We start from the raw sequence: 27,319 nt of genomic DNA, 5'->3' as shown, positions 1-27,319 counted from the left end.
TTTTGTTGAAGAATGGCCGGAAAACACCGGTAATACCTATTGGGGTCACTCAACTGTACAGTAAGTTGCAGTACCCCAGATTAGCAGGTACCTAACCTAGGTGCGGAAAGCAATGGACCCTCCTCCTGCCAATGACAAGCTTCATTATGTGGCGGTTTCACGTGCTATTGTAACTGCAACTGACTGCAGGAGAGGTGTGGACTGTCCAAGTGAGACCATACCAAGGCATTTGCGACCTCGACTCTTTGTAAACAGTCCCCGTCCATACCTACCTACCTACCTACTTAATCAACATGATGCTCTAAAGTTCTATCTCTTGCCAACGGCAACTGCATGACCTCTTCTTCGCCCCACCATCGTTTTCAGCGTGCATCCTTCACTGCTGCCAGTTCATATTCAATGTGCCAACCGATATTCGGGAGCCCATGATGGCCACAATCGAGCCGCGCTTGATCCATCTGCTCAACGAGCCGACGAAGCCGCAGAATAGTCATACTGATCTTCCTCCGCTTCATTCTCTCTCCTTTACTACGAATGCGGATCGATCTTTGCCGCCACTTGAGCCGCTTGATACCAACCACCGCGGCGATAGACCGGGACCCGATACACAGTCTGTTGTTAGCGCTGGTGGCTCCATACAAATTTCTACCGATGATGCTGCTTTTGATCATCGCAAAGAGGGAGCGGGCCAAGATGGAAAATTCACGTCAGCGTCCGGTGCATTTCCATTTCGTGTAGTTGCAGGCGATTTGGAAGTTGCAGAATCTACCAGTTCGATAAGCCGAATCCTAGATGATGACCATGAGGCTCCCGACGACACTTCGACCAAGAAACGACATCGCGGCCTTCATGTCAAGGATGATTTTGTACAGCTTCCGCAACCTCTCAAAAAGCAGAAAGCCACCCAGCAAGCGCCGGTCATGCCACCGATCATTAATGGACTTCACGAACCTCCGCCACATGCTGCTTTGTTCCCACCAATTTCATCTGAATCATTCGATAATAATGATGGTTCTCAGATGAAGGTGCTGCCGGAAATACTACCAGAGTTTACACAGCCGTCTCAAGAAATCGAATCAGACTTCACTGCCAACAAGGCACGGAAACGGACTGCTAAGCCAAGAAGGAAATGGTCAGAGGAAGAGACAAATCATCTCCTGTTAGGTGTCAATCGACATGGGGTGGGAAAATGGACAAGTATTCTCGAGGATACCGAATTTACATTCAACGGCCGTACAGCTGGAGACCTCAAAGATCGATTCAGAACCTGTTGTCCCGACGAGCTTCGCAAATCCAACAGGGCGCTCAATGCGGAATTGCCACAATGGTCTGGTCGAGAGACGCCGCATCAGGGTAGACCAGACGTTCACTTGGAAAAGATATTGATAGATGAAGATGTTGCACTAGCAAAAGACGGCGCCTCAACTTTACAGCAAGATATTGATACATCCCCCCAAAAGAAGAAAAGCCGCGCGCATCGCAAGAAGATGGAGGATCTTGTGGAGCTTGGTATCCACGGGCCTTTTAAAAAATCTCGCCGTCGCGAACGACGACCCTTTACTGAACAGGATGACACGGAAATCCTCGAAGGTTTGAACATCCATGGCCCTGCGTGGACCAAGATTCAACGGGACCCACGCTTCCATCTTTCCGGTCGACAGCCGACAGATCTGAGAGACCGGGTGCGTAATAAGTATGCAGATGTTTATCAACGCATAGAGAAAGGTACCTTCCAAACCAAAGAGACGGGACGAGGAAATGCTCTCATGGAGCCATATGTAAGCATTTCCATCGAGAACTCGTTCAAGGCATCCAAGGGCACGACACTGGAGCCACAGATGAACACATCAGCAGCACGCGAGGATCTCCCGCGATGGACTGTCCACCAAAGGATGGATGCCAACGAAAGCCTGGGAACAGCACAAGCATTCGATTTTAGCGAGGGCCCAGTACCTTTTATGGGCGGTGAAATGGATATCTCGCGTCTGCTGCTTGACGATGCCAAGCTCTTATCAGCGAGTTCACGCTTCGGGGTCGATGGTGTTGCCAGTGTTTCTCCACACGGTAATGCTCCACAAAAGAGGCATGTCAAGGACGAGACACATCACTCGAGAAAGTAGTGTTAGAGTCGAGCCGAGTAAGTACGGGTTATACGATGAACAACATGTCGTTATGTCAAGAGATTATGAGGGTCCTGACAGGACAGGAGTTGGGGAAATTGTTTCAATGGCATTGGCATCAGGCGTACATAGGTAGATTGAAAGATACAAACGGCTCTGGACAAGGACACCAAGCACGCGCTGAATGTCGTTCCTTTATATGGCTTTAGGTATCACATGGTTCCTGGAGGAATAATGATTTGGATTCCTCACGGGCAGAGAAAATGTTGTGTGATAGCAAATTCAACAATACATCAAAACAACACCAAAGACGGGTTGCTTTCTGAGCACGCCAATATCAATAAGACTGAGCCAAAGCGGCTCCGGATACGAATGCAAAGATCAAGGCTTTAGGTATTGGCAACAGAGCCATGTATCATAAGTGAAAGGCATACCTAAAGATACTAGTACCTCAGGCACATTGGATTCTGAAGTGGGCCACATGATTGGAAAAGACCCCACTTTTAACTCGAAATTCACCTAGGGCATGAACCCCCACTAGCGAAAAAAAAAAGTGCGTGGTCAATCCTATCCTCGAGATTTGTTCCTTGTGAAGTAGGTCCCTCGTCCATCCTCCTCATCACCGCCGACAAACCAGCCAACCGATACCATGGCCCGCGGAATGTGAGTATAACAGCAGGAAGAACGATCATTGCAGCGATTGTAAACGCGAAATATGATTTGGGCTTCTCTCCCGCCGTCCCGCTGTTGGAAACTCAGCATCTGACCGTTTCAATAGCAAGAAGCACCAGAAGCGCCTCAGCGCCCCCTCGCACTGGCTGCTTGACAAGCTGTCCGGCACCTACGCTCCCAAGCCCTCTGCCGGTCCTCACAAGCTCCGCGACTGCATGCCCCTGATCGTCTTCATCCGAAACCGACTCAAGTATGCTCTCAACTACCGCGAGACCAAGGCCATCCTGATGCAGCGACTTGTCAAGGTCGATGGCAAGGTCCGCACCGATTCCACCTACCCCTCTGGCTTCATGGACGTCATCACCATCGAGAAGACTGGCGAGAACTTCCGTCTTGTCTACGACACCAAGGGTCGATTCACTGTCCACCGAATCCAGGCTGAGGAGGCCGAGTACAAGCTGGGCAAGGTCAAGCGTGTCCAGCTTGGTCGCGGTGGAATCCCATTCTTGGTCACGCACGATGCACGAACGTGAGTTCTGTCAGACATCATTCAGCCGTTGGATCAAGCTTTGGTCGATTCAAGTCACCCGACAAGACAGGAGCTTTATTTGACGGTTGTATGTACCCTCCCAAATCTTTGCTAACCATGATTGTCTAGCATCCGCTACCCTGACCCTCTGATCAAGGTCAACGACACTGTCAAGATTGAACTCGCCACCGGCAAGATCACCGATTTCATCAAGTTCGACACCGGCGCCGTCGTCATGGTTACCGGTGGTCGTAACATGGGTCGTGTTGGTGTCATCACTCACCGTGAGCGCCACGACGGTGGATTCAACATCGTCCACGTCAAGGATGCCATTGACAACAGCTTCGCCACCCGTGAGAGCAACGTTTTCGTCATTGGCCAGGACAAGCCCTGGATCTCTCTGCCCAAGGGCAAGGGTGTCAAGCTCACCATCGCTGAGGAGCGTGACCGCCGACGTGCTTACGCCATCTCTCACTAAATTGTGGATTTGCGATAGGAATGGTAAAAAATGGCATGTGGTCTGGAGTCTCGGATTTGACGTTTGCTTTGCGGCTTTAACTACCCTGGAGATAGCCAGCCCTCAAGAGGCTACGATAAAAGATGAATTTAAGCCCAATACGAAGTGTCGATTCCACATAGATGCTACCCTCGTTCCGTGACTGCAAATGACCGATGTTATCTCAACCACTTGTGGCCCGCCCTGCAGGCCTGCACTGACGAATGTGTTGTAAACGAGGACAATCAAGACGATCTCGTATACCACACATGGAAGTGGTCAGTTGATCTGAGAATGTGTAAGGTTGAGTATACGTAGTAATATGTTTGTTTCACTGGCCAAGATGTAGGACAGTGTGTCGGACGTGGGCGAAGTCCCATTCGTATTCCTTGCTCACCCCACGCTCATCAAGAGCATATGTGATTGTTACGATGAGAAATGACAGAATCAGGTCAACGCTCATGGATGTTTTCTCCCACCTTGGTATTGCAGACCGTACCCTGACTTCTTGTTAGACTGCTATATATCCAAGTAACCACCTTAGGTCCTAAGGTAGCTACTGCTTTTGGTGGTCCAACTCTTCTTCATTAAGCCAGCTGCTTGATCCGCTGAGCTTCCAAACACCTATGTATACCAGGTAGGTATAACTAAATGGGCTCTCCCCCCCTCCACGCTTCTCTCCACACCTTCCTCCCACACTTTGAAATCGAGTCGATTTCTGTTGTGAAACTGCTGGCTCGGCCAGCAAGCCGGGCAGCAGTCTAACAAGTTTGGGGAGCGGGGAAAACCCATGTCGTTCTAGGACACCGAGTCGTAATTACTCACAGGGTCGGAAATGCATGACTAATGAGAACTGCACCCACTGCATTGTCCGTCAGATTCTCATCGGCTATGCTATGCAGTGCTGAATGATGGCTGGGCTTGTCGGATCTGCGATTTGACAATGCAAGCCTCATGCATATTGTTCCTGCGATGTGCATCTGGGCGTGCGTATTCGAGTCTAATGCGTGGGGAGCAATGCCATTCACTTCAACTCGCTGGTTGAGGCTCAGCGATTTAGGTAGGTATGCCGTATTCTCCTCCTCGAGTAGGTACATAGGTAGGCGACGGCAAGTGCGTACACGCACAACACCTGGGTATGCCTATGAATGATGATGGATCGTGTGCTCAGTCACCTTTTGTAGCACTCGACCCGCTATATGACCAAACTAGTCAGGTTCATGTTGGATAGACATGCTGCCTAACTACCTAGTTTGTTAGTTGCTTTGCTTGTGCAAGCGTTCATCAGCGACGGAGAGTCATTTCTCTACTCTCTTCGGCACGGCAATGGGGTCATCGGGATTGCATCAGCGAAGCTAACGCTTACCACGTAGTAGAAGAGGACCCTTTGAGCTAAGATTCACTCACTGGTTGCCCCACGATGCTTATTGAGACTAGGTCCTTATAAGTGAGAGCCAGCCCCATCACTGTCGTCTCGGTTCCGGCTTTCTCTTGGTGGTTATCTCCCACACTTTGTTACTTGGGACGAAGGATTCTGGTTGTCCTGTTCATTCTATCTCATATTTTGCTCTCGGCATTTCGGTACAGATTCGCTTAGATTCGGCAAACATCACTGCTCGCAAGGGTTGAGGAAAACATTGACGCATCGGAGTTTACCATCTATTCTAGAAAAAGGATAGAGTTTGAGCTCGGGTAACATATCGATATTGGTTCCACATACCTCCGATTGGGGGCCTAGGCTGTTTACAACGAAGCTGTCTACGACTTGAACGCCATCCAATGTTTGTCAGCAGAACCACCACTAGAGCTCTGTTGAGCCGTCAAGCTCATAGGGTGAATGGGAGACGAGGCCTTCGGCTCACTCCTCGTGTTCATGCCCTGGAGGCAAAGAGCGTTACCCAGAATGGAGCAAACCAGGCTTTGGGATGGTCTCAATCCAAAGTCCTTGCAGTTGCACTTGGAGCAGGAGTCCTTGGATGGGGGCTTGCTACCTTGAATGGTGGTGTTAACTCCTCCTGGAGTAAGCCATCTGAGCCTCAGTATGCTAATATATCTGAGATGGAGAAGGCAAATTGCCCCAGGAACACCATGATGGTAATGAGCTAATTGTGGAATTAGGCTATTCGGCGGATTGAGGAAGAGGTGGGCGTAGAAGGGTTCATCTCAACAGACCCAGAGGATTTGCTGGCGCATGGATACTCTGAGTGGTCTACGGTCAATCCTGACACCTTACCCGTAGCTGTGGCCTACCCTAGGACAACAGAACAAGTATCTGTGATAGCCCGGATTTGCCATGAGCATCGCGTTCCCATCATCCCTTACTCTGGAGGGTCAAGCTTGGAAGGAAACTTCTCTGCCCCGTATGGAGGAGTCAGTGTGGACTTTGCATATATGGATCAAATCATCCAGTTCAATAAGGATGACATGGATATTGTCGTGCAGCCCAGTATTGGCTGGCAGGACCTAAACGCCAAACTCTTACAGATGGACAGTGGATTATTCTTTCCTGTGGACCCTGGTATGTGGCGCGCCCTGCGTAGACCTCGGCATATTTGATAACTGACGAAAGAATTAAAGGCCCATCCGCAAAGATAGGAGGTATGATAGGAACGAACTGTTCTGGCACAAACGCCGTTAGGTATGGCACGATGAAGGACTGGGTCATCAACTTGACTGTCGTTCTCTCTGACGGGCGTATCATCAAGACAAGGAGGAGACCACGCAAGTCGTCAGCTGGTTATAACTTGAACAGTTTGTTTGTTGGCTCCGAAGGTACTCTGGGAATCATCACAGAAGGTACGACACACGATAATGCTTCCACAAAGCCGAAGTTCGTCTATAGCTGACGACTATAGCCACCTTGAAGCTAGCAGTTATACCGGAGCAGTATTCGGTTGCTGTTGTCACATTTCCCACCATCCGAGACGCTGCAGCCGCTGCTGCTGGAGTTATGCAGACGGGAATTCCTGTTGCGGCCATGGAGATTATGGATGAAGTCCAGATGAGAGTCATCAACCTTGGTGGTGCCACGAAACCTCGAGTATGGAAAGAATCACCTACTCTTTTCTTTAAATTCTCCGGAACTAAAGAGGGAGTGAAAGATAACATCAGCAGGGTGAGAAAGATTGCTGCGTCCAACAAGGGTGGTAACTTCGAATTTGCTCGGGATGCTGCTGAGCAACAGCTACTATGGTCTGCCAGGAAAGAATCGCTCTGGTCTATGCTTTCTTTGCGCAAGAGTGGTGATGATGTTTGTGAGTCGATTTCCATTGCTTTGCTATGCTAGCCAATGCCATCCTTTCGTATAGGGTGCTAATCAATGATCATTTCAGGGAGCACTGATGTAGCTGTTCCGTTCAGTCGCCTAGCTGACATTATAGAAGTCAGCAAGAGGGAGATGGACGAGCTCGGTCTCTTCGCTAGTATCCTCGGCCACGTTGGTGATGGCAACTTCCATGAGAGTATCATGTACAATAAGAACGTACCCGGTGAGCGCCAAAAGGTTGAAGCTTGTGTCAAAAACATGGTAAAGCGCGCGCTTGACATGGATGGCACCTGTACAGGAGAACACTCCATCGGATGGGGAAAGAAGGAGAGTCTGCTCTGGGAAGTTGGACCAGAGACTCTGGCTGTTATGGCATCGGTGAAAAAGGCATTCGATCCCAAGTGGATTTTAAACCCTGGGAAAATCATCGATGTGCCATGGGAGAAGACTGCGTATCCTGGAGCAAACACGGCCGTGACACCAAACCGTATAGTGAAGGACTTGGCTTGAGTTGAGAAAGAACAGTCAGTTTGTCGGAATTGAAATATACGTATATTTGGCATTATGGCCGCCGTGTACCCAATCGGACGGGAAGGTGTAACCGTGTAATGAGGCAATCTCAACCCAGGTACCATAGGCCTAAGAGTGTAGAGAGAGAGCCCAGACGCAACTGATTGCTTCAGGATAGAGATCTGCCTAGGTATTTCATAGAAAGGCTCTTTGTACTTGTCGGAATCTTTGTGATCTCCAGGTACCTACTAGGTAGTTCAGTTGTTGCATTAGTAGATGCTATATGCACTGTCAAGCCAAACAACAAACATCAGCGGAAAGCTGCAGATGGCGATTTCTCTCCGTCATCTACTAGGTGCCTAGAGGTACGTAGGCAACTCAGCTGGCACAAACCAAAGGAAGGTGCAAAGAAATTTCTGGTGACTGCCACTGCGAATATCTTCTGCACAGTTCTACAAAACAAAACTTCCGCATGCAACCAAGCCCCTTGATGAATCACTGCCACAGCAGACCGAATATCTTTCATCTCCCGACATTCCCTCTTATTAAATCCTCTACTTCCGCACTCTCAAATCATAAGCTAGAGTATTGGCAGCGAATGATCAAGGACTGGTGAGTATATCTTTCGCGTCAGATGACAATTTCATTCTGATGCTCCCCCTTCAGAATACCCGAGTTAACACGCCCTAGATCTTATGCAGGGCCCGACCATGAACACACAGGGTCCCTCACACGAAACTTCGAAAGGGTTGCGAGGCAACCCGAAACAAAACCATGGCCCAAAGGGCGGAAATCGGGAGAACCCGAGAAACAACAGGAACCGTCCAACATCCAACAACATTGCTTCTGAGCTTCGACCGACATGGTTATCATGGCCCGAGCTCACCGTTCACATCAAGATGCCTGCATCAGTCACGATTTCCAATCTCTGGTCTTGGTTCTCTCGTCAAGGTGAAATCGCATACATGGATATCAACGAGTCACCAGAGGATCCTGCGCGCAGCAACGGCAAAATCAGGTTTGAGCCACCTCCTAAAAAAGACTTCTGGAGTACTGGTGCCTGCCTTGTTCCACACCCTGACTCGGAACGAGAGTCTGAGTATATTGAGCTTCTTGTCAATCTAGGCAGGCAGAATCCAGAATGCTTCATTAGGAGTCCGGTATGCAAAGACCGGCAGCATCCTATCAAAACGACTTTGAAGCCAATAACCCTTGAGTTTGGGACTATGCTGGAAGAGAATTCGATGAAGGTCCTGAAGTCAATAAATGGAGCAGGCGATGAACAGCAACTCAGGCTTGAACTAAGTCTCAAGCATCAAAAGCTGACAATATTCTTTCCCAGAATGATTGTCTCAGGAGGAGTGAAGGCTATTAGGCATCACAAAGTTGTCATCGACTTCTCTGCGATGAAGTATCTCTACCAGACGACAACTGACAGCGATTGCTGTGCTCTTGTGATTCCCCTCGAGCGCCCTCCTCAGTACTATTGGAAGACATCTAACGTCCGCTCTACTTTCGCCGACAATGTCAACGCTTGGAGCTCTATGGAGACTTGGAACCGCGCCACAGACATTGTCGAAGAAGTCGGCCTCACTATGAACTGCCCTATCGCCTTGAATAGCGACTACAAAGGTTCTGAATTCATCGATATCGGCCACTGGGCCACTCTTCGACTTGTCCTCGATGACAAAACGGAAGAGACCAAGAATCTTAATCGCCAACTGGTCGGCGCACTGCACGATTTCAACATTAGCGCTAGAGTTCGGAATGACTTCCAAGCCACTCACGGAGAACAGGCAGATATGTGGAAATACTTGGATCATGATGCTTCTGCTCATGGGCGTAATGCAAGCCAGGCACTAAGTCTCTACTACGAAGATCCAGTTGTTTACCTCCCCTTCGAAGTCCGGTATCAGCTTGAAGTTTGTATCTCTCAAGGTCAGCTCAATGAACACAAAATCACAAAAGAGTTTCTGGACAAACTTGCTGGTATGCCACCGCATAGGGCGAAGTATTACCTCGAGTTCGCAGCTGCGCGGGTAGTGCATGAGGGCCATCCAATGACGACGGATCCTATGTCGATTTTTGACTCCCAACGCGATAATGGGGATAATTATACATCAATTTCGCGAATTCCTCCATACTGTGGCCTCGTCCGGAAGGCAGTCATCACTCCCACCACAGTCCGTTATGCTACTCCCAATATCGAGGTATCCAATCGAGTAATGCGTCGATATAAGCATATCCAAGATCGGTTTCTTAGAATTCAATTCACCGAGGAGCTGGAGAAAGGGAGGATCGCAGTGAACAAGGATCAAAACGATGAGATATACAAGAAGGTTCTACGTACAATGTACGAAGGTATTCGCATCGGTGACCGCTTATACGAGTTTCTTGCATTCGGTAACTCACAGCTCAGAGTGAACGGTGCCTACTTCTTCTGCCCTACGGAGCACACATCTTGCGACGGAATTCGCGAGTGGATGGGCCAATTTAGTCACATAAGAGTCGCGGCAAAATACGCTGCGCGGCTTGGGCAGTGTTTCTCTACTACCCGTGATGTTCGCGGCATCTCTTCGCCAGACACCCTCCAGATACCCGACATCGAGAGAAATGGCTACTGCTTCACCGATGGTGTCGGTAAGATATCCAGATTTCTTGCTCAACTGATTGTCGAGGACATGGCTTTGGATGTTTGTGCCGACCCTTCCGCCTTTCAGTTTCGAATGGGTGGTTGCAAGGGCGTGCTTACTATTTGGCCTGACGACGCCAAAGGCATGGAGGTACACGTTCGCGAGTCACAGAAGAAGTTCGAGTCCGAATCAAAGGGACTTGAGATTATTCGATGGGCCAGGCTAGCGACAGCCACATTAAATCGACAAACCATCACGATTTTGGAGAGTCTTGGTGTTCCTACGCGTTCGTTTACAAATTTGCTTGCCCAGCAGTTAAGACAATATGAACTGGCTACGAGCGACAACGATGTCGCAATTGAGATGTTGGACAAATTTCGTGACGAGCAGCAGAGCCATTCCTGCCTTGCTAACTTACTCAGAGCCGACTTCAGAACTGAGACCCTACAGGAGCCATTTGTGGTCAATGCCATTAATCTTTGGCGGTCATGGTCCATCAAGTCGTTAAAGGAGAAAGCCCATATCCAGGTGCAAAAGAGTGCCTTTGTTCTCGGTTGTGTTGATGAGACTGGCACTCTCCGAGGGCATTTTTCTGACACAGAGGGGTCCGAAGAGAAGGTCGTCGATAAACTTCCGCAGATATTTCTGCAGGTCAGCGATCCAAAAAACTACAAAAAGACCAGTATCATCCGTGGAGTGTGCATTGTGGGACGCAACCCGTCACTTCATCCAGGAGACATCCGCGTCGTCGAAGCAGTGGATTGCAAGACATTGCATCATCTCAAGGACGTTGTCGTATTTCCATCAACTGGAGATCGACCTGTACCAAACATGCTGTCAGGCGGCGATCTTGACGGTGATGACTTCTTTGTCATATGGGAATCGAGCTTGATACCCAATGAGTGGAATTACCCACCCATGAACTACTCTCCCCCAAACCCTATTGAGCTGGACCGTGATGTTGGTGTTAATGACCTCAGAAATTTCTTTGTGAAGTACCTAAAGAACGACAAACTCCCACTCATCGCAACATCCCATCTGGCTTTGTCGGATGAGCTGGGACCGAAATCACCCAAGTGTAAGTCATTACAGCATCCTTCGTCGGGATGTCCTATTAATATCACAACTAGGTTTGGAACTTGCAGAGTTGCACTCAAAAGCAGTCGACTATCCCAAGACCGGTGACCCGGCGATTCTAAGGCGCGATCAACAGCCTCGTAAATGGCCTCATTTTATGGAGAAGAAGAACTCCTACCACTCGAGAAAGGCCCTTGGGGTTATTTTTGACAGGGTCGTTCATAGGACAGTTGACTTCAACCCTATCTGGGATAGTCCATTCGATGAACGTATTACTAAAAAGTTTCGACTCGATAGCGATACCCTCAAAGCAGCAAGCAAGATTAAAGCAGAGTACGATACAGCAGTGCGTCGGCTTTTAAGCCAACATGCCCTAAAAACCGAATTCGAGCTCTTTACTGGTTTCGCCTTGACTAAGCCTGCTGTCGGTTCGGACTACAAGGTTCGAGAGGACCTCGACCGCGAATTCCGCAGTCTCAAAGAACATTACCAGGACATTTGTATCGAGGCAGCGGGTGGCAAACAAGCCGAGGACATTGAGCCGTTTGTCGCCGCTATGTACACTGTCACTGAGGAACAAGTCAAAGCTGCACTGTCAGAACACGACCAAGAACCGATCAACGATGCAGGAACGATTCTGCAACCTCGCAAGCTGGAACCAAGATCAATGCCGCTCATTAGCTTTCCTTGGATCTTCTATGGGGTGATGTGTTGCATTGCAACGGATGGTGCCGTTAATCCCAAGACCAGTTTAAGGACATATGATACGGCTCACCATTTCACTTTGCGCGATGTCATACCAATTAAGGACCGTCGCTCTGCGGAAGAAGAAGGCCGCTCAACAAACATTGAATGGATTGCGGAGAAAGTGGCTTTCACGGAAGAAGAAGAAAATGGCGTCGACGAGGAAAAGGGAGATGAGGGCGTGAGTGACACAATCCAAGATGCAGTCGATTCGCAGCAGGACGAAGAATCGGAAGACGATGCCATCGATCGCTTAGACGACTTGATCAACGGGTAGACTGGCTGGAAGACGAATATGGGCCAATTGATGTGGACGTAGATTAGAAAGCTATTCGAAAAACTGGAATCGTCTAGGCAGTGAATTTACCGCCTTATACATAGATCAGTCCGAATAACCCACTTCTCGCCTGCAGTAACTTCTCGTCCCTCGTGCTAGATGGAAACGCCGTGGTCAGCTAGATTCGGAGTCTTTGGGATAATGGCCTCTGTGTGACACAGCAAACTAGAAGGAGGAATCTCACAAGAAGACAGTCATCGCCATGCTTGTGTAGAAGAAGCATGCCTGTGTCAAGGGGGACCGCAATCTCCTCTCGAGGTGATCTGCGATCCCTTGGGTAAAACACTGTCTCGCCTCCGACACAGCCTTCTGCGGCAGACGTTAGATAGAGAAGAAGGGTCCACGTAGTTTTAACCGGTATTGGCGGGTCGAGTGGCAGAGTAAGATTATTGGAGTCGTCGTCTAATAGATACAATGATGAGTTAACATGGCCGTCGAAAACAAATGAACCGATAGATAGTATACGTTAGAGACTAAATCTCAACGTCGGGTAGAGTTAAGAGGGTTGAGGATTTATTGTAGAACCACAAATCATGAGAGGTTGGCACGTACAGTGGCAGTCAAAGAATTGTCCCTTTGAATAACGATATATGCGAATATTCGGGGATAATCCGACTGGTTCGCCGCCCCTATCAGATGTATCTATCAGCGGAGAGTTGCTCAATGTGAGTCACGAACCAAGAAATCCTGTTCTGGCTGTCTTTGTACCGTACGTAAGGCCACATGAAGGTTAAGCCAAATGAGGAAACTTACCATTTGTCGTCAATATCACCCTCGAGCAAAGCTTCCTTCAAGCCGGTTTTCTCCCACAATCGCATCGCAAAATCCTGGCTGTCAATCTGGAAGCGATCGTTGACCCTCACTGCCTCACCCCGTTTGGGGCGACCAGGGGTTGTTTGGAGAGGCAAGGTCTTGAGGAAATCAACGTAGTCGCGACAGAGATTCCGAGGGAAGAATGAAGGTATGAGAATCACCTTTGAGGTTAGAGGATGCGGCTCGGGAGAAAGGTCGACTACAGGCAGAGGCGGCTTGAAAGCAGGCCATGATGGTGGAGCTTGTGATGTCGTTGCTAAGGCTTCTACTTTGCCTGGCTTGGACGCCTTGTTCTTTGGCTTCGGCATGATGATGGAATAGTTGGATAGGTACTAAGTGTTTGCAATCCTCACTCGGAAACTAGAGGGAAGTTGTGCATCAAACCACAAGTGACAACAGAACATGGATGCGGCTGTGTACTAGGTACTAACCTAACTGATATAAAGCAATACCTACCTAGGTAGGTAGGCTGTAGGGTGTCAGAAGAATTGGCTGCCGTAAGCATAAGAGACGAAATAGTTTAGTCATCTCATGCCAGCTTTCAGAAGCATTTATTAGGCTGCTTGATTTTGACAGCCTAAGCTTTGGAGGGCATTTCTTCTGTTACCCACCTAGCTAGGTCAGATCCTATGGTATGCGTCTATGAAAATGCTATGCAATGAGCGGGGTCTGTTATGCAGAGACTAAGCTATCCTTGTCCGTAACTTTTCAAGTACCTAACTTCCATGCCTAGAATAGTACCTAGGTAGCCATTGTTGAAAATCGACTTCAATACCGCACCATCAGAACCGCTCTTGATTGTTGAACAAGGCGAGAAAAATAAAGGCAAAATGCCCATCCTTGCTTCATTAGCAAGCTCGTGGCTTGGTCTTCCTGCCTCTGACAGCAAGCCCACGCCTCAACAGAGCCAGGAAACATTTACTCCAGCCCGTCAGACTCCACCAAAAAATGCGCCTATCTCATCCTCAGCTTCAGCTTCACAAACCATGTCGAGACCAACACCTTACCAATCAACATGGGAACGCTCATTTAGACAATTCGGCCTGTTGCTCACCGGAGCAGGCTTTCTCGCCGCATCAGTAGCCGTGTCTCGCCGCTCAGTGCTACGGATGCGTCAGAGCTCGTTCCCCAAGTTTTACTCTTCCAACCGGGCCCCTGCGAAGATCGACTCGGCAGAGCGGTCCCTACTCGCCGCCCAGGCCCTCGGACTTGCTACCCTCAACGTCATGAGCTTTGGCGTTATGCTGGTCGGAGGGATTTCCTGGGCCTTTGATCTCTCATCCATCGCAGAATTAAGGGAGCGAACTCAAGCAGCTGTTCGCAGGCCCGGGTCAGTGAATCCTGAGGACGAGAAGGCGATGGAGGAGCTTATGGAGGAGCTCATGGGCAAGCTTGGAATGGAAAAGCCTCAGAAACCTTCAGGTGCCTTGGAAGAGGATGAAAAATGAAAGAGGGTACCTTGTGTATTTGAATCAAGTGTACCAGGGTACACTGTATTGTCGGTATGTAAGATACGCTGTAAAAACGTTGAGAGGGGAAACATCTGCAATTGCGCCGCAAAGTCTGGAGGCCATCTGGAGTAATCATGGAAATCACCAGAGTCGAACACATAATGTAGTACTGTACCGCATTGGTTTTATGAAAGCTGCCATGAGCAGGATTGAAACATCATATAAACCTTCGTTACTGAAAGCATGTGACAGCACAAGCTCAAAATTAACCCTGCGTAAAGTACATCCAACGCGCTGGCGAAACCATCCATATAATAAACCACCCGCCATCATTCATACCCATCACCCATGCCTAAGAACCATTACAGTGCCTATAACCGAGAACAATGCTTCAACGCCTCATGACCATGCACCCGTATCCTAATCCTTAAAACTTCTCATTCCTATCGCCCTGTTTAAAGAAACCCCTTTGTAAAACTGGGGACCCTACTAAGGCTGCTCTTCCTTCCTGGAACGTCGATCATGGACGCATCGTCTCCCTCGCTGACCCGCCAGGGGCCCATGCGACTACGAACACTACCCATAACGCTGCCTGACCCCTTGTCGTTGCGGAGGGTTTTCAGACCTGCCAGTTCACGTTCTAATCGGACAGCCCTCTCCTTCTCCTCCCGGAGTTCACGCTCAGCACGCCGAGCCGACAACTGGTTATTGGATTCGGATGATTGCAACTCTTCGATAGTCTTCAGAAGCTTCTCGACCTTGTCGCGCATCCTTGAGACATCATCAGAGAGCTGCATGTTTTGTTTATCTTTGCGATCGATTTGACCTTGCATATCTTTCACAATTCGATCCACATTTCGAACGGAGCGCTGAGACTTACTACGCTCAGTCTCCTGGTCTTCGAGTTGAGATTCAAGCTGTGCGATGTTAGCCGTGATACAGGCGTTGATGCATGAATTTGGTGACTTACCTCTTGGATACGCTTGTGTAAGAACTTGACATCTTGGCTGGCACTCGAATAGCCCTTGGTCTCAAGATCAACCAGCTTGAGCTGGGCTTCGTTGAGAATCTTCTCAAGCGATGCCTTTTGTTGTTGTAACTTGATGCTATTCTCCCGCTCAACCATGACGTCTTTTTGAACCTCAGCCACAAGAGCTTCGGCACGGCGCATCTTCTCCACAGCAGCAGCCGCAATGTCTTCTTGCTGGGCAAGGTTTGACTTGAGATCTAGAATCTCCTTATCCATATTGGCGGCGTTGCGCAAGGATGGACTCTCTCCCTTGACGAGATCCTCCAAGCCAGATTTGGCCTCCTCGAGACGCGCCTCAACGTTGCGTTTTTCTCGAATAAGATGGTCGCGTTCTGCGGTGATCTCATCCACCGAAGAGCGTAGAGTACGGACTTGTGACAAGAGGGTCACAACCTTGCCTTGGGCTTCGTTGTGTGCATTTACCGCCTCGTCTCGGGAAGAAGCGACATCTGCCAAAGTGGACTCCAAACGGGCCTTTTCCTTAGACCAGGTCGAGCTGTTGAGAACTTCATCATCCCATTTGGATCTCAGCTCATCGAGCTCCTCGCGGAGTCGGGCAATCTCGGCTTGCTTGAAAAGCTTCTCCTCGCGAGCAAGATCAAGCTCGTTGGTTAGAGTGGCGAACTCAGCCTGGTACTTTTTGCGAGTCTGCTCCATACTTGACTCCTTGTCTTCAATCTCGATAGCTCGTTGGTTTCGGTAGTCCTCAAGCTCATGTTGAAGTCTCTTTTTAGCTTGGGTAGCAGCTGCCAAGTCAGTTGATATATCTTCCACCTTCTCCTCGAGATGCTGGTTCTGACGTTGAAGATCCTCGATGGTGGTATCCATCTTCTCACGCTCGGCCATAATCTCCACGTATGTATCCTCGGCCTCTTTCGCTTGAGACCTGGCAAATTGCTCGGCGCGACTAGCCTTGAGGACAGCGATCTCTGCCTGTTCGAGTTTGCTGAAGTATTCGTCTGCTCGGCTCTTATACATTTCGAGACTGGAAGCGACATCGGCAAACCTGGAGGATTCAGCGTCGAGTCGGATTTGAAGGTCTGCGAATTCCTGAAGAAGCTGGTTTCGGCTCTGCGCCTCTTGCTCTCTTGCTAGAGTCATCTCTTCTAGATCAGACTTGACATCGCGCAGCTCAACTTCTGCTTTAGCGCGATCGTGACGCAGTCTCTCGAAGTGCCCCTTAATATCAGTCAACTCCGCCACGGCATCTTTGTGACTATGAACTAAGGCTCGCCGAGAATCCTCCTGGCTGTTAAGTACTTCCAGAATCTCCTCATGCGTTCGAGTCTGAACATCCCGTAGAGAAAGCTGACCAGATCGGATGGTGCGCTCCAGAGCAGACACCTTCTTATTAGAGTCATCAAGCATTTCGTGAAGACGGGTGTTGACCATTTCAAGCTTTTGAATACGACGTAGAGAGGGGCTTTCGTCATGATTCTCTGGCACAGGCGTGCTGCGATCAATCTGGCTTTGGAGGTGGCGGTTCTGCATTTCCTTGAGTTGAAGCTGGTTCTGAAGTTCCTCGACCTCGGCCTTAAGATCCATGCGATTGTTGAAGTTCAGAGTGTCAATTGTCCGATCAGAACGTGTTGAGTCTTGAAGATGGTCCAGTTCCTGGAAACGACGCGTAGGAGTCGAAGTATTAGAGTGGTTTCGAGCGTGCAGTTTAGTCGCTCGTCTTTGAGTAGGTGACCCTTGGAAGGGTGCCTCGTTGAGCTGAATCTCTTCAAGCTTGGGTCTAGTTGGAGATTCGTTCCGCGAAGCCCTCATCTCAGTAAGTTGGTTTTCTGCATTTGTTCTAGCTGCTGTCTGCACACGAAGATTCTGTTGAAGCTCCTCGACCTTTCTGACAAGATCAAAGTTCTGAATAAGAACTTTCTCATCGGCTCCATCTGACTGGGGAGGGATATGGACCTCTGGATCAACGGTCTTCAGGACGTCAAGCATCTGAGCACGTAGCTCGTTGATCTCCTTGTCTCGCGAATCAACAGAAGATTGGAGAGTACGAACGGTGGTCTGAGCTTGAGCTCGTTGTTGCCGTTCTGACTCAATGTTCCGGTTGGCTTCAGCAAGTTGCGCGTTGAAGGTGGAAGTTGCCTTTTCTGCATTTCTACTTGACTTGACTTCTCGAGCAACCTCATGGCTCAGATCCTCCAAGTTGAGCTGAAGTTTCTCGGCCCTCTTTTCAAGTGACGCAATAGCTAGTTGAGAATCGCCTAGTTGCTTGTTCAATTTCGTATTTTGTTCCTCAAGTCGTGCCTTTTCGCGCTGGAGGGACTGGATCTGACCTCGAGAAGCCTCGCTTGCGCGCGAACTCGAGCGAGCAATTTCTAAACCTTTCTGTTGCAATTTGTTCAGCAGAGCTCTGTTGTCATTCTCCGATGCTGTTAGCCGACTCTTAACAGTAGTCAATTCTCGCTCCAGTCTTTCTTTGGCCTGATCGTTTTTCAAACCAAATTCGCCTGATTCCAGTATCAACTTGTTGAGGTCTTCAATCTGGTGATTGAGCTTAACACATTCCCCTTCAAACCAGTGAAGCCGTTCTTGTGCAGCGTCGAGGTCCCTTCGAAGGCTATTTTCACGGTCTTGGGCTGCTTTGGAAGCTTGTCGCTCGCCCGCAACTTCGGCTTGCATTCTTGCTTCCTCAGCCTGTGTCTTGGCTACACGAAGACGGCGAATTTCTTGTCTTGCCTCATCCCGTTCTTTTTCAGCCGTGGTTCGGGCCTCCATTGTTCTTCGCAGGGTGTCTTGTTGGGCATACATCTCCTTCTCGATGATGATCTTAGATTCGTTGAGGCGATCGAACTCATCTTTCAACTCCTGATACCGGTGCTCGCCAAGTAGTTGCACATCGTCTCGTGATTGACGTTCACGGCTGAGCTCCATTTGTGTCTTATAAAGCTCGTCCTTGACATCTTTAGTTTGAGATTCCAGGACTTGGCGGTTTTGATCGGCTTGAGCATCCTCGGACAGGCGTGCTTCGAGAAGCTTCTTGGCATCTTCGGCCTCTCGTTCGAGTTGGGATTGACGCGACTTCATTGCAACTAGCTCAGCCTGGGCTTCGCGGTACTTCTCGGCATTCTTCTCCTTCTCGGCGGTCAATGATTTCCTCTGATCCTCCAGGGATTGGCGTTCGCTCTCGAAGTTTTTGTTGTCATTTCGTAAAACGGAGAGCTCACTCTCCTTTTGGCGTACAAGCTCCTCATATTCAGTGGCCGTTTTGGAAAGTTCGTTGAGCTGCTGCTGGATGTCTTCATTCTCCTGGGAGAGCTGCCTTTCACGAAGTTTAGTTGATTGGAGATCCGTCTGGGCTGTGTGAAGCTTCACTTCCAGGTCCTGGTCAAGCTTGACCAGCTTGGTTTCCAAGTCTTGGACCTTTCTTTCCTTTACAGCCAACTGGCTCTGAAGCATCTTGATCTGGTCTTGCAGCGCTATTTCTTGCTCACTGTGCTCCGCCTGTTTCTGCGTCATCTCAGTGATTGATTGCTCAAGCTCGGTGATCTTGGTGCTCAGACTGTTCTTCTCCTCCTCAAGTTTAGCGATCAAAGTGGCAGCTTGCTCAAGTTGCGAACGGAAGGTTTCCACGTCCCGTTCGGCACGATTCTTGGCATTCAGGAGATCGTCCAACTCGTCTTCTAACCTTTCTTGATCTTCAATTGCACCTGCAAGCTTTTCCTCAAGCTCTGCTTCTCGAAGTTGAAGGCGTTTGAAGATTTCCTCTTTATCCAAAGCGAGTGCGCGCTCGCTTTCAAGAGTTTGCTGAATACGAACCATCTCCGCATGACAGTTGCGTCGCTCTTCCTCCAGTTTCAAACGGTTCTCAGACTCCACTCGCATCTTCTCGTTGAGCTCCTTGATCATTGCATCTCTCCGCTTCACTTCGGTGGCTGTGCGAGTTGTGCCCAGCAGAGGCTTCATCTTTACGATCAACTGCCACCAGGGGTTTTCTGCCAATTCCAGATATACATTGAAGTTCCTCTGGATGATCCGAGTGGCTTCTGTTCGGAAAAGTCTCTTGTAAGCCGCCCGTCTTTGAACAAATCCTCGAGCGACGGACTGAAATCTGGACATGATCTCGGTGATCAGAGCATCACGTTGCTCTTCAAGCTCGGCGAGAACGCCAGCCCGAAAGAAGACTTTCGTCAAACCCACCCGATACAAAGCACGGTCGAGACCAAGCTTTTCGAGCATGAGACTTGCTGCCGCTTGACCTTCGAGATAACCCTTTGGCATATCCTGGCAAAGAACCTCATACCGCTGTCGAAACTCCGCAAAAGGAAGTCTGTTGGGGAACCCTGTCCGTGCGATTCTTATGCCTTCCAAGACACCATTGCAGCGTAACTGGTCAAGAACCAGAAGGTTGTTGAACTGCTTTGGCTTCTTTTTGTGATTGGGAAGAATGCATCGTACAAAGTGAGGGTGTGTGGAGTGGAGTTGTGACATTAGGCTATGCAGATGCTCCTTGTGTTTTTGAGCAACGGTGCGAAATAGTCCTCTCTTGACTCTGCCCCTTCCAGTAGCGCGGTCCTCCTCAGATTCGGCGCAATCAGAGAAGAGTGAAGCGACGTGTGGGTTGGTGGAAGCGGCGAGGAGACGTGTGATGTTATCGTTGAGGGGGTCCTTGTTTTTCTCCAACCATCCTTCAGTAGAATACTCTACTTCAGCAGCGTAGTGAGTGAGAATAAAACCTTGTCCGAGGCGCGAGGGTCGGTATTTCGTTGACTTCTTGTCCCATAGAGAGTTGAGCTTCTCTGTGAACGACTTATCTGTAGCTTTGGGCATAACACAGTCCTCGTCTAGACACGAGAAAACACCGATAGGGTTCGACAATTCGATCAAGTCGATTGTCGGCTGTAGATCGCGCCCAAAGTCGATGAACTTCCATTCGATTTGCTCACGCGCATACTCTTCTTGCTCGAGCACGAACATGTGATGGTTAAAGAATTGCTGGAGCTTTTCGTTGGTATAATTGATGCATAGCTGCTCGAAGCTGTTCTGTTCAAAAATCTCGAAACCAGCGATATCGAGTACTCCGATAAAGTGCGAATCGTCAAGACCCATACCAGTGCGATCAAGTTGCCCATTGATACGGTTAACAAGATCGCCGAAACCGCGCTCGTATATACCTTTCGAGAGGGCGTCCAAGCCAAGACGAACCTGCTCCGGTGTTTGAACCTTTTCAACCCATTCGCGGCCCGCTTTGACTTTGGGGTGTAAAAGGCCTCTCAAAAAGGGTTCCAAGGGAACACCAAGAAGTTTGCATACCTTGGCGGCCTGTTCCTTTGCATCTGGAGCAAGTCGTGCTTGATCTGCAGTTCGACTTTCTTTGACGACGTCGATGTTTCCTAGATGTAACACGGCAGCCACGGTTCGCAAAATGGAATTTTGCTCATCATCGGAGAAGCCCATCACATTGAAAGCTTCCATGAGAGACGCCCATTCATCAAGGTCAGATACGCCCACAATGGTATCGTGGCCATCCCGAGTATAAACAAAGTCCTGAACCGTCAGACCATCGATCAAGAATTCCCTCTTCATTGAAGAGCTGGCTCCTTTCAGAAGTTGGTAGAATATGTGGTAGTTTCGTTCGTGTTGGTTAATGTGCACAACCCTGGACTTCTCGAGAAGGTACCAATCAATATAAGCACCGCAAATGGCTCCATTTCGAGTGAATTCAATGCGTATGAACTTTCCGAATCGCGAGGAATTGTTGTTGCGAACGGTTTGGGCGTTTCCGAAAGCTTCCAAAATTGGATTCGCCCGTAGAATCTGTTGAGAGAGACTGGAGTGTTGAACTTTATTCTTGGTTGTTGAATCCGTCTGAGCAACAGCTGCAAGGTATTGTATCACCTTTTTCGTGTTCTCAGTCTTTCCTGCACCAGACTCACCAGTAACTAAGATGCTCTGGTTTTTCCCTTCCTCGACAAGGTTCCGAAAAGCCTCGTCTGCCATGGCAAAGATGTGAGGTTTAGTATCTTCCCTACTACGCCCTCGATACATGTTGATATAATCGTTGGTATAGATTGGAATGGGCGCGTATGGGTTGACGGTGACAAGGAAAAGACCCGAATATGTGTATATCAAATCTGTCTGGTATCGCATATGAAGGTTGTGGACAACAGATGCCTCGTTCAAATGTGTCAACTCGGCCATATCGTTTGCCTTGTCAAACTTGGCAGGATTTACTTTATCAACGGTCTCGGCGTCGACTTCTCTTTGCTAGAAACAGTTAAAAAAAAACCGTAAGATACGAAGTACTGGATAATACTCACTGTGCCATCATCACATTGGACAAGTAGCCTGTTTCCGTCCATCTCTTCAACGATCCACCCTCGAACAAAAGCTGCCTGGGGGTCCTTAACCCAGACATAACGCTTTCCAGAAAAGTCGTTCTCGCCCTCGATGCCTTTAACTGTGTCCTGGCTACGCTTCATTTCCTCGGTTTTAATGAACGATGGAGCGAACGTCGTTGAAGTTGGCGTCCCACTCTTCGAATCACTACGATGCCTCGTCGCTGCACCGGAGAACTCTCGACTTATTGCCGAGACTGATCCATTTGATTGTATCCGGTTGTGTCCGAGTGGTGAAGCAAGTCCGGGAGTCGATGAGGGGGAGGAGAAGATGGCGGACTTGGGTCGAAGATTGGTGTTGGTAGCCGGAGAGGCGGACGGGGTTCTGGCAAAAGGATTACTGCGCCGATGCGCTGTGCCGTTGGCGTTGAAAGACATTATTAAGCGCCTGCATGAACAATTCGTAGTTTCGTGATCTTGTAAACAGTACACTTGACTCCACGTCGTACGCTTGCGCAAGTAAACAAATTAAACGAATAAAGAAATAGGCTAGAGAAGAGCCTTGGGTCTTCGGTATGTGTAAGTTGCAATTGCAACGAAAATGTGCGATGTAGTGGGATTCACCCTTTCATGAACATTTCATGGAGCAATCAATGCAATGCAGGTCTTTAGGATATAATGCCGACTCCGGACTGACATCAACATCAGGGATCAGCCTGGGGGGCGTTGCTAGGGAACTGTCGGTAAGAGTAAACAAGATGGTGTCACGTGAAGAAATTGGCTTCCCGGCGCTAAGCCTAAGGCGATCAAACGCGGTAGCTCAAAGGACCTAAGTAGATTTAATCCTGGTTTCTTCAAAAATATCAATCAGTCGCGTTTTCGGCGAACCGAGTGCTTTCAACGTTAACGTCATCCAGCACGTATGAAATAGATTGATTACAGGCGGGTTGGATTTCTCTTTGGTCTTTCTTGCCTCTAGCGCCTTTCAAGGGTCGAAACCTTACTTGTTGCGAGAGAACCACCAGCTGCTGGCTTTCACTTTCGCATCGCCAGCTAACCACGTGCTTTTGTAATCTCACAAGAACGACCAAGGCCTTTTCGCCTCTTGACTTGCGCGGTAACATATGCTCCGAAGTACCCTTGACGTCGCAGATTCTGCCCTCCCTCGACGATGAGCCACTATGCCTATGGTCATGGGAATCCCCATGCTGAATATCAAACCTCGCAATCACAGAATTATTCCACGCATCAAGGGTATATTCCATCGCCTTTCCATTCGAATGAGACTATAGAGAGTCAGCCTACCTATGGGCAAGGAGTGACGGACGCATACGAATACAACCAGACGACCATACCAGGCTTAGGCATGCGCTTTGCTAATAACGCCCCAAACTGGCAGCCCCCGGCTCCCCAGAACTTCTCCGGGATTTACACCAGCCCTAGCACTTCAGTCGCCCCGTGGCAAACTGGGCCGGCTAATGGAAATCTTGCAGCCGAAAGTTCGACGGAACGTCCTAATATTGGAGTGGATAATGATGCTATGGAAGAGGGTGAGCTTAGCGAGGGCGAACTGGAAGATATCTACGAGCCTGGCGAGATGGAAAGAAACACATTTGGCAAACGTGAGGACCAACCATCCGGATTCGTCGATCAATGCAACAGACCTCATATGGACAATCAACGAACATGGAATTCGAAGTACTCGGGGCGAGAGCGTTCTGGCTCGTACTCGCCCTATCTCTCACCTCGAGAGATACAGTTGAGTGGCCAGGAAAATGGTGCATCCAATACCCGTACATAAAATCCTCCTCTTGCCTTTTACTCCTGAGATGCTAATTAAAAGCAGAAACCCCCCGTAGGGACTTTCATGACTCTAACAACGGAGCATTTGCCCATGGCGATAATACTGCATTGTCGCATCACGGCGAAGCCAGAGACATGACTGCAATGGTTTCGGAGACCAAGAAGCACGCCCGGGAGGCAATCCTCCGCCTCTGGCCGCTCAAAGTTCGTTATCATAACTATATCGAAGAAGGAGTCGACCAGACTCTCCTCGACCAGCTGTTTGTAGAATTGGGTCTTGACCTGGAGACTACCGTGCCACGATCGGAACAGTCAAACTTAAGGGTGCCGGTTCAAGGGGACGCATCACGAAGCGATGTGCGTGAGACAGTGCCTCCTTTAGCACAGGCAACTATCCTTGCTATCGACACTGAGTCAAAAGCTGCCAATTCAGCTAAAGACAAGGCCGAAGAACGAAAAGACCGGATTGCACGGTTGTTGGCAGCGAAAGGCTCTAAAGCGCCAGCAGATGCAGATGCCAACAAGTCGGCCATATCGAGACCACTTTCTACAGATACGCCAAATATAACTAAATCTGATAAGACTAAGACTCAATCAGAGAAGTCGAAACTGATACAACAAAAGATAGAGGCATTGATGAAAGCTCGAGAAGCAAGTGCAAAGGCCACTCAAGCTCCTGCACTACCGGTCTCTTCGATAGCCCAGCCTGTGCCTGACACAAGCAGATCAAACAGCCAGGTACCGGTCGAACCAATGAACCCCGATGATTACACTGACGCTACGATGGAGAAAGCGGATTCATCTACGGGGCCCCCAATTCCTGGCTTATTCTTGTCTTCCAATGCACCTTCTCCTGCCCCAAGTCAGCGCAAACGACCTGTTGCAGCTGACTTGAATGAGAATTCTACACCGAGTATTCCAAAGCGCCCCTTTGGCCAAGCCCGGGAATCCCGTCCTTTTCTAATCGATGTTAGCGATGATGAAGATGACGCTGAGATGGACATAGACTCTCCTGAGTTGCGCGCTTCCTCGGTACAGCGACCAACGGCACCTGGCTCACGAACATTGTCCTTTCGCGACAATATGACCTTGCCTGATGGCGCGTCTCGTGGTACTAGTGGCATGATCGACTTGGCCAGTATGAACAAGAAAATCGAAGATATGAGACGAAGAATTGCTGAGGCTGAAGCTCGGAAGAAGAAGGCAAAGCAATCGGGTGGCAATTCACCTCTGCCTCAATCCGGTGCACAATCGAAAGAGGGCAGTGTAGATGCCAACACCCGCTCTGTGCCTGCAGAGCATGGCCTATTAACTACGTCTGAAACAGTCCAGACTAACTCAGCACCCAGTGCACCGCAGTCCAGCTTTTCGTCTAATACTAGCACCAAATTGCCTAAAGTCAGAGATGGACGCTATCAGGCTAGGCCTTCTTTGCGTGCTCGTGTTGCCAGCGAGCGCCTGCCTATTGTAACGGCACAACGAATGGAATGCCAGGAACAACTCAAGCATTTTCAATCCGAGGTTGATAGGGTCAAAAAGGAAATTGAGAACAAGTTGGTTGAGGAGGAGCGACTTAGGAAGGATGCTCTACAAGCCGAGCCAGTACTGTCACCAGGGCCAAAGGGACAGAATGAGTTTGAGTCTGGATCTGAGTCTGAGTCCGTCATTGTCCGGGAGGAACCTCCAGGTATGCAACACCCAGGCAGTGGATATCGTCCCCTATGTGTATGTCGACGCTAATTTCTCCTCAGTTGTTATGTCACAGCAGGTACCTACCTCGTATGACACCTCAACCCCAGCACAAAACGACAAAATGAATGACTCCCATGATCAAGCTGAACAAGATGCACTGATGGATGAATCATCGTGCATTGTATTAGCGAAAAGTCGTGGAGGGAGTATGACTTGCCCAGGGGAATCACACATGCACGACAAATCCATAGCAGCGCGAGAAACGGCCGACGACCTGTCATCATTGCCAGCAGATCCTTCAGTGATACATGGCACCGTTGACGTAGATGTTGAGTCTGCGACTGATATCGAGGAGCCTGAAGAAGACATAGCTATGGACGAGGCTGTCACTTCTAGTGAAGAGGAGAGTGCGGCAGAAGATGAGTCCGATGACTATGAGCCAACAGATGCCGTTGTCAGTCTGCCAGACCCACCTTCATCTGTCCAACGTCAACCATCATCTCAACAAGTGTCGGATGACAGCACGGTACTAGAGACGAGTGATACTGATTTACAGGGCTTGTCAACAGCCACACCAGTTACTAAGCCTATATCAACAGGCACTGGTGACTCAGAATCTGAATCTAATCGAGAAGTAGATACACTCACTTTCCAGGCGAACAACGGAGCTGACGATATACAGGTGAAAGTCTCGAAGCATTCAGAGGTCAGCAATGATACCGAAACCACATTCGTTCCATACGAAACGCCTCTTCAGTACTTCAAGGCCTACCGCTTCCATCCTCAGTACAGCGGTTCTGTTGCAGGGGGTCTGCGATCCCTGACTTACAGCAACAATATCGATGCAACACGGGAAGTATGCCCTGATCAGCTTACCCACGAAGTTTGTCCTAGGGGCAGCGATTGCCAATTTCAGCATTTCGAGGACATGCAGCTTCCGGGTACGTGCCATCAAGATCTTTGATCGACTCATCAGGCAAATACGAGCCGAGGCGCATGCCAATGGAGGGGACGCTAACATGCCGACCGGCAATAGATGATCAAATTATCGTTCAACTAGGGGCCTATGGCAACTCTGAGGTCGAGCAGCAGGACCAGTATGTTGCTGGACTTCGTCAATTACTTACAGACTTTCGCAACCGCAAGGTGAAAGATTTCCAAGCCATCAGTCAAGGCCTTATCGAGTATCGCGCCAGATTCTTACGCGATAAAACGAAGATACTTCCTTTGGGTGGCGTCACTCTGTGAAAACGTCACCAGGGTTTCATCTCTTCTTAGACAGTCCCTACTCTTCCCCGTAACAGCAACTATGCCCACACGTGAACCTCGTGTTGATCTGCATTGTACACTTGGTGTATCGGCGCCGGCTGAGATGCAAATACCATGATGAAGCCCGGTATTCGAATGAGTACCTCATGTGCGGTTTTGGAGTTACTCGCCGAGAAGCTAACATCTGTATCCGAAATGCAAGTTTTTCATAGAGGGGCATGTCACCATGTCATCCATTGCAGGGTCTTGACATCTTCAGATTTTCTCAAGAAAACAACAAGGGACGAAACAAAGAAAGATCCACTGCAAAGAACAAAAAGAGTCGGCTAGTTAACATCACATCAAGAGGAGGTGCCTGAGTTAATGAGATAATTGAAAGGAGTAGTCGATAGCTCGTCTAAAGGGACCGGATAGGTCATACGTAACTTGGCGAAGGACGCAGTAGAGTATTTATTTGAACAATTATTTCCTAATACCATTCATGGCATCAGTGTTCACTTTCAAGAATTGTCAACTCCTCCAGGAGATATTATGGTTGTCCCAAATCGCTATGACTGTACAGCATACATGCGACTCCCAACCTGTTTA

The 27,319-nt window shown here is 49.1% G+C and overlaps 7 protein-coding genes across 7 annotated transcripts; 6 read left to right on the top strand and 1 right to left on the bottom strand.

Moving 5' to 3' along the window:
• The first annotated feature begins 24 nt into the window (after positions 1–24).
• Positions 25–2,228, top strand: B0J16DRAFT_134885 (uncharacterized protein). The gene has a single exon (XM_046121791.1). The coding sequence runs from the start codon at positions 426–428 to the stop codon at positions 2,118–2,120; it is 1,695 nt and encodes a 564-aa protein (XP_045983152.1). The 5' UTR covers positions 25–425; the 3' UTR covers positions 2,121–2,228.
• A 541-nt stretch (positions 2,229–2,769) lies between these two features.
• B0J16DRAFT_355860 (ribosomal family S4e-domain-containing protein) lies at positions 2,770–3,799 on the top strand (the record flags this gene model as incomplete). The annotated part of the gene is made up of 3 exons (XM_046129438.1): positions 2,770–2,783; positions 2,899–3,321; positions 3,451–3,799. The coding sequence occupies 3 exons, from the start codon at positions 2,770–2,772 to the stop codon at positions 3,797–3,799; spliced, it is 786 nt and encodes a 261-aa protein (XP_045983151.1).
• Positions 3,800–5,596: 1,797 nt separating this feature from the next.
• On the top strand, positions 5,597–7,927 carry B0J16DRAFT_414850 (FAD-linked oxidase-like protein; the record flags this gene model as incomplete). The annotated part of the gene is made up of 5 exons (XM_046133479.1): positions 5,597–5,911; positions 5,936–6,335; positions 6,395–6,613; positions 6,673–7,071; positions 7,150–7,927. The coding sequence occupies 5 exons, from the start codon at positions 5,597–5,599 to the stop codon at positions 7,590–7,592; spliced, it is 1,776 nt and encodes a 591-aa protein (XP_045983150.1). The 3' UTR covers positions 7,593–7,927.
• Positions 7,928–8,302: 375 nt separating this feature from the next.
• On the top strand, positions 8,303–12,323 carry B0J16DRAFT_384563 (RNA dependent RNA polymerase-domain-containing protein; the record flags this gene model as incomplete). Its single annotated transcript, XM_046131435.1, has 2 exons — positions 8,303–11,303; positions 11,356–12,323. 2 exons carry the CDS (start codon positions 8,303–8,305, stop codon positions 12,321–12,323), a joined length of 3,969 nt encoding a protein of 1,322 aa, XP_045983149.1.
• An 89-nt stretch (positions 12,324–12,412) lies between these two features.
• On the bottom strand, positions 12,413–13,788 carry B0J16DRAFT_134778 (uncharacterized protein). The gene is made up of 3 exons (XM_046121789.1): positions 13,137–13,788; positions 12,936–13,012; positions 12,413–12,785 (listed from the first exon to the last, which is right to left on the bottom strand). Exons 1-3 carry the CDS (start codon positions 13,502–13,504, stop codon positions 12,502–12,504), a joined length of 729 nt encoding a protein of 242 aa, XP_045983148.1. The 5' UTR covers positions 13,505–13,788; the 3' UTR covers positions 12,413–12,501.
• B0J16DRAFT_134787 (uncharacterized protein) lies at positions 13,766–14,873 on the top strand. The gene has a single exon (XM_046121790.1). The coding sequence runs from the start codon at positions 14,027–14,029 to the stop codon at positions 14,642–14,644; it is 618 nt and encodes a 205-aa protein (XP_045983147.1). The 5' UTR covers positions 13,766–14,026; the 3' UTR covers positions 14,645–14,873.
• Positions 14,874–23,138: 8,265 nt separating this feature from the next.
• On the top strand, positions 23,139–26,710 carry B0J16DRAFT_320287 (uncharacterized protein; the record flags this gene model as incomplete). Its single annotated transcript, XM_046125561.1, has 4 exons — positions 23,139–23,745; positions 23,814–25,457; positions 25,522–26,403; positions 26,499–26,710. The coding sequence occupies 4 exons, from the start codon at positions 23,139–23,141 to the stop codon at positions 26,708–26,710; spliced, it is 3,345 nt and encodes a 1,114-aa protein (XP_045983146.1).
• Positions 26,711–27,319: the final 609 nt, after the last annotated feature.

Source organism: Fusarium flagelliforme (assembly GCF_020744385.1).
Source record: "Fusarium flagelliforme strain FIESC 12 MPI-CAGE-AA-0113 chromosome Unknown B0J16scaffold_4, whole genome shotgun sequence".
Taxonomy (NCBI): domain Eukaryota; kingdom Fungi; phylum Ascomycota; class Sordariomycetes; order Hypocreales; family Nectriaceae; genus Fusarium; species Fusarium flagelliforme.
The sequence above is the reverse complement of the archived record's forward strand: the minus strand, read 5'-3'. Positions and strand labels throughout refer to the sequence as shown.

Excerpts from the sequence above, each read along its gene's own strand:
- B0J16DRAFT_134885 (XM_046121791.1), top strand. The coding sequence starts at position 426 with ATGATGGCCACAATCGAGCCGCGCTTGATCCATCTGCTCAACGAGCCG.
- B0J16DRAFT_134778 (XM_046121789.1), bottom strand. The coding sequence starts at position 13,504 with ATGCCGAAGCCAAAGAACAAGGCGTCCAAGCCAGGCAAAGTAGAAGCC. Across the intron at positions 13,013-13,136 it reads GGTGATATTGACGACAAATG|GGGCGGCGAACCAGTCGGAT; the intron begins GTAAGTTTCCTC and ends TACATCTGATAG. Across the intron at positions 12,786-12,935 it reads ACAATTCTTTGACTGCCACT|ACGACGACTCCAATAATCTT; the intron begins GTACGTGCCAAC and ends TGTATCTATTAG.
- B0J16DRAFT_134787 (XM_046121790.1), top strand. The coding sequence starts at position 14,027 with ATGCCCATCCTTGCTTCATTAGCAAGCTCGTGGCTTGGTCTTCCTGCC.